The sequence below is a fragment of the Myotis brandtii genome, unplaced genomic scaffold (assembly GCF_000412655.1).
Source record: "Myotis brandtii unplaced genomic scaffold, ASM41265v1 scaffold356, whole genome shotgun sequence".
Lineage (NCBI taxonomy): Eukaryota > Metazoa > Chordata > Mammalia > Chiroptera > Vespertilionidae > Myotis > Myotis brandtii.
Genome location: NW_005363687.1, coordinates 93,091 through 101,957, shown reverse-complemented (window position 1 = coordinate 101,957; position 8,867 = coordinate 93,091). Strand labels below are relative to the sequence as shown.

The following is an 8,867-nucleotide window of genomic DNA, read 5'->3' as shown; positions in this document are numbered from 1 at the left end:
TGGGAAGGCATGTAATGTGGGTGCCAGGGATCTGAGCCCTGGACAGAATGAGCTCATCCCTGGAGTGAGGGTGAGGAGGGGAGAGAATAGAGAGCTAAGGCTTGAGCAGGTCACCATTAAGTGGTCAAGAAGAGGATGAGGGGCTAGCAAAAGAGGAAGATAAGGAACTGCCATAAGGGGAAACCAAAGCAAGAGGAGGGAGTGACAGAGGAGGGAGTGACAGAGGAGGGAGTGACAGAGGAGGGAGTGACAGAGGAGGGAGTGACAGAGGAGGGAGTGACAGAGGAGGGAGTGACAGAGGAGGGAGTGACAGAGGAGGGAGTGACAGAGGAGGGAGTGACAGAGGAGGGAGTGACAGAGGAGGGAGTGACAGAGGAGGGAGTGACAGAGGAGGGAGTGACTTGCTGGGTTGACAGTTTGAGGAGACAGAGGGCTGAGGAGGAGACTTTGGATTTTGGGGACTAATTTTATCCCTTACAACTGAGAATGCAGGCTGGCCTCTTCTTCCTACGACAGAGCAGGCAGTATATGAAGCCAGTTTCATATTTTATTCTAAGAGAGGAGTTCCATGGTAGCCCTTGGCTGGCGTCATCCCACGGCTCTGTGCAGAAGCCCAGCCACAGAGCCATCAGCTCTTCCTTGTCATGTTGGCAGCACACGGGTCTGGGCCAGCTTCCTGGACTTTGGCTGCCCCACCCAGCCCAAGGGCACAGAACTCGCAGATCACAAGGCGCTTATCTCCACAGGGCCTGTCGTTCCACTTGCCGTTGGTGAAGATCTCCACACAGTGCTCATTGCCTCCATCGTTGTTGGGCTCCCAGGGGGCCCAGTTGGTATAGACCAGGGACTCCCCTCCTGGGTAGGTGAACCTGCCCTCCACCTTGGAGAAAGTCATGCTCAGGAATGCATTACCCTTGTCCTCAACCTGGACCAGCTGTTGCAAGGCGTGGTTCTCAGCTTCAGAGCGTGGGGAGGGCAGCTGCCCCCCAGCCTGTGCGCACACTTGCTGTGCCTCCTGGAAAGGTTTCTGAAAGCCTGCTGCCTTGAAGACCTTCTGGCCAACAACTCGGCCGTGGGGGAAGAGCTCCACTAGGAGGAGAGCACAGTCAGGTTGGGGTTCTGGGGGCACCTGCCAAAGCTACATGGCTCTGAGACCTCTATGCTCCAACCAGAGCCCCAGGCCTCCCATATAGGGCCTCACAGCACCAGGGAGGACAAAGGTGAGACTCCAGCTCCATGGTGCGCTCTGGGAGGTGGATCTGCCTGTCTAGTTACAGATGAGAACACTGGGCTCAGAGAGGTTAAGTAAGAGGCTCAACATCATGTGACCATAACATGTAGAGCTGGGGAGTCACGCTTATCTGATCTCACACTAGAGCTGAGACGTGCTCTTTCTATTGCACCCCATGTTGCATGGCAGAATCGGTTTCCCAGTTACTGGGTGGGACTGGGATGCTTTGGCATCGTGCAGTGAAATGCACCACAGCCTCTGAGAGCTGGAAAGGAGGATGGTGCTCCCTGTGATCTCACTGTGGACCCTACATAACAGCAGGGCATGTGGCATTGACAGGGAGGTCTGTGCTGGGTGTGGATGTGGGTAAGAAGAGGAGAGGGTGGGCCATCTGAGGGCAGCGCTGTGCTAATCTCTGCACTGTGTGCGCCCAGTGCTGGCCTCTAGGTGTGCATGTGGGTGAGGCTGGAGAGCTGGGAGAGAGGACAAGGACAGCTGAGAGGTGTGCATGGGCGTCAGGGGCAGGAGAGAGTCAGTGCTAGAGAGAGGCCTGTCTGGGAGTCAGAGGGCCATGTATTCAGCCCCACCTTGGCCATGACTGTCCAGGTGGACAAGGGAAAGTCACTTCCTTTTTCGGGGTTTCCAGTTCCTCATCTCTAAGATGGGAATACATTTTATAAAAGCATCATCTCTGTGACATTCAACTATATGTTCTCATTCTATCTCATTTTCCATCCTTTATGTATATGATGTTGTGTGTGTGTGTGTGTGTGTGTGTGTGCTTTAATATATTTTTATTGATCTCAGAGAGGAAGGGAGAGGGAGAGAGAGATAGAAACATCAATGATGACAGAGAATCACTGATTGGTTGCCTCCTGCCCGTCCCCTATTGGGGGTCAAGCCCACAGCCCAGGCGCATGCCCTGACCAGAGATCAAACCATGATCTCCTGGTTCATAGGGCGATGCTCAACCACTGGGCCATGCTGGCCGGGCTCCTTTTCCATCCCTTTAACTTCTGGGTTCGTGCATAGAAGCCTTCAGGGCTCCTGAGAGGGCTGTGCTCCAGCCCCAAAGGACTGGTGAGGAGCCCAGGCTGCACCCCGATTCACTGTGACCCTTCCACAAGGGTTCAGGGGCCAAAGCTCAGGAGGGCACCCAGAGCAGCCCTGGACAGGAGTTCATCTGCCATTCACTACATGCACCCAGGTGGGTCTGTGTGTGCATACACGAACATGGCCACGTGCCCATCTGGAGGCACATGGGAGCACTGGAGGTCCACCCGGTGTGTGTGAATATGCGTGTGTGCTCGTGGGTGTAGATGATGTGAGGTGAGTGATGGCATGTGTGTAATACACAAACGTGTGTCAGGTGTATATCATGAATTTTCCTTTGTTTGCATCAGTGTGCATGTGAGTGAGTAAGCACACATGCATGTTTGTGGTGAGGGGGAACATACTAAATGCTTGAAACCTCACCCTTGGTACGTGGGTACTCAGTGGCCTTAAGTATGTAAGAGCCAACCCTATGTCTCACCCCTGTGTGCTCTCCTCCTTCAGAAACTCCTCTTTGGATCAATGAGATTTGCTGAATGATTTGAGCTCAAAGCTGACATGGGGAAAGCGGGGAGGAGGGGGGCAAATTAGGGACTGAGGTGGAGATGCCCACAGGCACAGGCACTGGGCTGTGCTGCTGAAGCCTCTGACTCCTCAGCACCCAGGTTAGGGGAGAGTCTCCACCATGAACACCCAGGGAGGAGCGGGAGAGCCCAGCACTGGCAGAGCCCAGACGCAGCCTCCTGCCGGACCCAGGGCCTGTCTCAGGTGAGACTCTCAATGGCCACATACCAAGGGCAGACCCTCACAGCCTTGAACCCAAGCACAGCATCCCAGCCCCAACTCTCAGGACAGTGTCTGGAGTCGCTGCTGCTGTGGGCTGGGCAGCTACATCTTGAGGGGTTTGCACACCCAGCCCCATAGAGATAAGAAATGCATCCGGGGTAGTGGTGTGTCCAGGGACCAGCACAGGTTGGCGGGAGGGAAGGTCTGACCTGCACTGGGCTTGGGGCATTGATCTGGCTCAGGTCACAGGTGGCTGTGATATTAGGGGCTGGAGCCTGGTAGCCTTGACCATGCTGGCGCCATCCCAATGAGTGGGTGTAGAGGCCACACCCTGCTCCATGTCCCTGGCATCTGCTTCCAGCTCCTCGAACATGTGGCTGCCCTGCTGTGCCCCACCCTCCCCTTAGCCCCAGGTCCTGCCCCAGTCCCAGGTCCAACCCATCATCCAAACCCACTAGCATCCTAGAGCCCCCAGTCCTAGAACCAGGCCTGCCTCAGGCCCGGCCAACTCCAAACCCAAACAAGGACCCCGCCTGGGGTCTGCCCTTGGCAACTGGCTCAGGTTCAGTCCAGGTCCAGGAACTCACCTTTCTTATACTGAAGGAAGGCTATCTGCAAGGCCTTCACCTGCCGCCACAGAGCAGCGATGTCTGCAGGAGAGAGAGGCCCAGTGAAGACCAGTCCCTCACAGCCAGGGATCGGCTCAGAGTCCGGGTCCCAAGGGAAGGGTGCTCAGTGACAGGCTTTCCTGGGGGAGGTTAAGGAGCTGGGCCCAGGAAACCCACAGCCGCTGACACAGCTGCCCCTCCTGCCCACAGTTCCCTGAGGCTCTGTTGTGAGCACACTGTGCCCTTAGCAGGTCCTGTCACCCCACTAGCTCTGATCCAGATGGCATTTCACAGCAAAATCTGAGAGTCAGGGAGCACATCGCTGGGGGGAGAGATGGCCTGCACATCACTGAAGTACTCGCCATTCCTGGGTTATTTGGTGCTCCAGGCTCTCTTTTGGGAGTTGGTTTAACTGGGGGTTCTACATTGCCCTGCATTCCTGAGGGACCCTCTATTCCAGCAGGCTTGGGCACACCTGCAGGTCCAAGAGGTCCTGGGAAAAGAACCATCCAGTCTGTGCACTGAGTCTTCTCAGAAGTGGGAGAGTGTGAGAAGGTGAGAGCAGTCATAGAGGTCAGAGAACAGCACCATCCTACAGACGCCGCCCAGCAGTATTACAGCCTTCCCTGCGTGAACCCAGTGCCACCCCCAGGGCACCCTCCTTCCTGGGATGGGTATGTGCATCCTCCCGCATGGCCTAGTGGCAGGCATTGCAGTCCACGCCCACTGCTCACCACGTGGCCCCAAGTCTCCCTTCCATCCAGGTTCTCCAGCAGAGTATTTTCCCCTTTAAGGACATACATCATCCCCATTGCCCCTGTCTCTCCTGGTGAAACTGTAGCAGCAGAAGAAATGGGCATAAACCTGGCCCTGGGCCTAGGAGGAGCAGCACCTGCAGGTCAGCCCTGCATTCCTTCAGGTTCCGCAGGTGTAGACATTCCACCTCCACACTCCTCAGTCCAGTGGTGACCCAGGAGACTGGTGTGCACATCCCCGTTTCACAGGTGAGGAAACAGGCCTGCCTGAGCTGGAGGGGGTCTTGCCAAAAACTGTCTTATTTCCATGCAGTGCACCCTCCCTGGCCTGAGGCTGCAGGATTACAGCAGGGGATCTGCCAGCTTTTGCCGGGGATCATGGACTCCTGGCTTTCCCCTTCTTAGGACCAAACTTTATATCAGAAATAATCCCTGACATGAGTCACCAGGGAAATGCAAATAAACACACGAGATATCATCTCACACCTCCTAGAATGGCGACTATAAAAAACACCAAAGCTCACAAGTGTTGGTGAGGATGTGGAGAAGAACCCCTATGCACTGTTGGTGGGATTATAAATTGATGCAGCCCCTATGGAGACCAGTATGGATTTTCCTTAAGATATTAAAAAGATCATTTAAAAAAAAATTATGATCCAGCAATACCACTTCTGGGTTTTATCCAAAGGAAATAAAATAGGTGAAAGATATCTGTACCCTCATATTCATTGCAACAGTTTTTACAGTAGCCAAGAGATGGAAACACCTAATAGTGCCCATAATGGATGAATGAATAAAAATGTCACACACACACACTGGAATATTATTCAGCCATAAAAAAATCCTACCATTTGCCATCAACATGAATGGATCTTGAAGGAATTATCCTAAGTGCCATAAGTCATAATTAAGACACAGAGACAGTATGATCTCAGTTATATCTGGATTCTAAGAAACAAAACAAAGAATCTGAACTCATAAATGTGGCTATCAGATTATTGGTGGTTGCATAAGATGGGAGCTGGGTGGTGGGCAAAACGGGTGAAAGTCAAAAGCTACAAACGTCCAGTTATAAAACATGAGCTCCCTTTCCTCCTCTCTGTAGTGCATTTAGGTAAATCCTTTTGATCAGGCCTGAGTGTGGGGCCACAGGGCCTCATCTTTGCCAACCTCTCATGCAGTAGAATTTAGTTAGATATTTCACACACTGCACAGAAATCATTACACCACAATGAACAATTATAAGTGCCGAAGCTTGGTTCTAAGGGGCCCCAGACACCAGCCATTTACTCACGATTTGCTCATTCTTGGGGTGAGAAGAATCAGAAGATCCTAGGGGAGGAATCCTGACAGCTAGGGAGGGGGAATAACACCTCGGGGCTCAGGGCAACCTGTCATTTGCCAACTGGTAATGAGGTTCTTTAGGTGGACTGAATGTCTAGGGGACTTCTTCCCAAGGAGGTGGGCTTCCATTTCCAGGGCTTCCAGGACAGAATATCCAGAGTTGCTGAGTTGGTTACAATTCCAGTGCCCACCCATGCCCACCAGGACAAGCCCATGGTCCCAGCTCTACCTGGATCCTCCTTCTCGCCCAAAGGGCCCTCTTTTCCATCAAGATCAGGCAGTCCAATCTCCAAAGGGCTACACGTGACCAGGGTGCAGTTTTCAATCAAAGGTTTCTGGGGAAGGGTTGTCACATTTGCTCCCCATGACGTTGGAGGCTGTGTGAGCAGGACCAGCACAGAGAGGAGAAGAAGCATGGCCTTCGGGGTGGACAGAAAGAGAAAGAACGTGCTCTTGCTTTCAGAACACGGGTTAGTACTTAGCACAGCGCCCTGAATTCAGAGAGGCACTTTCCTACCGCCTTGCAACTTCTGTGGGATCAGGAGCGGCAGGACTCCAAAAGCAATTTAAGACAAGGCGGCCATACAGTCTGGCCTGGGAGGGCATGAGTTACCCGGCTGAACTCTGACATGGTTATCAGCAACATCTACCTCTTCTCAGATGCCCCATTTTGTCCCTTCTAGTGACTTCCCTTTCACTGCCATCTGCACGGCTAGGATGTGAACTCCTCACTGAGGCCACCTGTCACATCAGGAAGGACTCATGAAGTGCCTTTGGGCAGGACAGTTCCCCTCTTTGAACCTCCGTCTCCCTCTCTGTATCAACAAGGTGGCCGGGCAAACCCATTTCCTGTCACTTGTAGCCTTGGATGGACCAGCACTGGTGGTTTCAGTGCTTGTCTGGAAAGGAGCCAGAATGCTCAGTGACATCTTTCCTAAGACAAGATGGGCACATGGCTACATGTTTGCCAGGTGGTCTGCCATTCCTGGACTAGACACTGTCTCCATGAAGAAAGTTCCAGATGGAACCCAGAAAAAGTTCTCAGAATAGCTGGAGAGACCCTGGGACACCTAGAGTGCTGCCCCTTCACCTGGGACGACTTGGGAGAGGGGCCTCGTGGAGGAGGGCATGTGAGGTGAGCTCTGTCAGGAAAGGGTGGTTTTAGGTGGGGAAAAAACAGATGTTCAATAGGGTGTCCAGTGACGGGTGAGAGGGACTCTGCAGCTAAGTGAGGTCAGGGTGGGTGCAGGACCTGGTCACTCCCAATGGTGGGCTTCTTTCCTCTTGAGAGAAACTGTAAAGTTATCAGCCAGGAAGGCGCCCATGGGAGTGGCAGAGGCTGAGAACAAGCCTGAAGGACAGAGCCAATGGGAAGGGATCGCCAGGCAGCCTGAGGGGGAGGCAGTGGAGGGCCTTCCTGGTCACAAAAGTGCTTTCTTCTCCACCTGCTGGTGGTTCTGGGCTGCGGAGGACCCTGTTGGCACCAGTTCTTTCTCATTCTGAGTTTACCACTTCCTCGGGCATCATGGGAGTCTCTAACCACCAGGCAAGCTCACAGGCCAGCAGAGTGGCACTTGCTGGGGCAGAGGCTCGGCCACGAGCACCAAAGGCTCCAGCCAGAGCCAGGGCATTGCCCCCTGGTGTGCAGCTGCCACATCAAGGGCCCTGTGCCCACATCTGGGGAAGAATGAAAAGCCACAGGCATTCTGCCCAACAGCTCAAGATGGCACAGAGGGCACCACAGCTCATTGTAGGAGAAAGGGGCCTGGGCAGGAGCCCCCTCACAGGGTTGGGGACCTAGGACTTGGATGAGGCCTCCTCCCTGGGCCTATAGAGGTATTGGGCAGAGCCACATCCCCTTAAACCAACATAATGTTCACTTTATGCCTCAATGTTAGACTAAAGTATTATTGAAAAATGACGCCTCTAAAAATTAATTGGAAATTAGTAAACTTGTTCAGTGGGTGTATTTTTAGAACAAAATATGAGCTAAAAGAAAATCATGTTTATCCATGTCCAACGGGCAGTTGGTCCCAGGATGGACTTTGACCCCAGGCCTGGGAATGCCTGGGCTGTTTCTCCTCCACCACCTTCTTTTCTGAAGAAATCACGGATGGAGAGAGCCAAGCGAGAAGTTGAAATTGCATTCCCACCTCAGGCTTCCTGACAGTGGCATCTGGGATCCAGATGGGTGTCATATCCCACTCACCCACCCTCCCCCAGCCCAGAAGGCTAATCTCCCACTGAGCAAAGGAAGCAGAGTATGGGGCATAAGAATGGTCCTTCTTCCCCCACTATGCTGCCCTTTCATACCCACACCCACACTCACACCTCCCAGAGCAGAAGAGCTACATAGACCCTGTCTTCCTCAACACCAGTGCATTAGAGCCCCCCAAATGGGCAGGGGGACATTCGCTGGACACAGAGGAAACAAAAAGACAGTCCCGCAGTGACACTCACCATTGCTTCCTCCAGGGTCAGGGTCTCCAGGCAAATGAGCGTTTCCTTGGCCCACAGGCACAGGCTATTTATGCTGAACCACCAGGTGTTGGTCTTCTAAGAACTCTTTTGGACAATTTTCTTCCTTGTTGACTCACTCTCACCCCCACCTGGGTTCTGGAAACTTTCCCAACACCACACACATGTCACCTTAGAGTTTACAGAGCACCCTCAGTCCATGGCCTCATCTGCACCTCACTGAGCCCTGTGAGTTCAGCGGCATCATCAATGTCTGGGTTTTACAGATTTCCACGAATCTGAGTTCCACAGAAGATCAAGCCAGGGAAGCAGAGTGAGGGGCAGATGAGGAAGCAAGTTGCACAATAACCTACAACTATTGCAAAAGCATATGCATTTGCATATTTCAAGAGCATAGCTTGTTGTACCAACTTCTCTTTGTCCTTCACGTCAACATTACTACCCAGATAGTGGGAAAGAGCTGGAAGCTTCTTGGCATTTCTGGGCAGGGGTGGAGGAGCGAGAGGGGTTGCAGAGGCTGCAGCATTCTGTGAGGACAGTGGCAGGGGAGCTGCCACCTGCAGGGGTCACTCTTTTGCTTCCTGGTCTAGATCTTGGAGTGCCCCTCACTTG

The 8,867-nt window shown here is 53.1% G+C and overlaps 1 protein-coding gene across 1 annotated transcript; it reads right to left on the bottom strand.

Annotated features, from left to right (window-relative positions):
• Positions 1–348: 348 nt before the first annotated feature.
• Positions 349–8,330, bottom strand: LOC102252413 (pulmonary surfactant-associated protein D). Its single transcript, XM_005871768.2, has 4 exons — positions 8,238–8,330; positions 6,007–6,196; positions 3,658–3,720; positions 349–1,089 (listed from the first exon to the last, which is right to left on the bottom strand). Exons 1-4 carry the CDS (start codon positions 8,238–8,240, stop codon positions 629–631), a joined length of 717 nt encoding a protein of 238 aa, XP_005871830.1. The 5' UTR covers positions 8,241–8,330; the 3' UTR covers positions 349–628.
• Between the last annotated feature and the right edge of the window lie 537 nt (positions 8,331–8,867).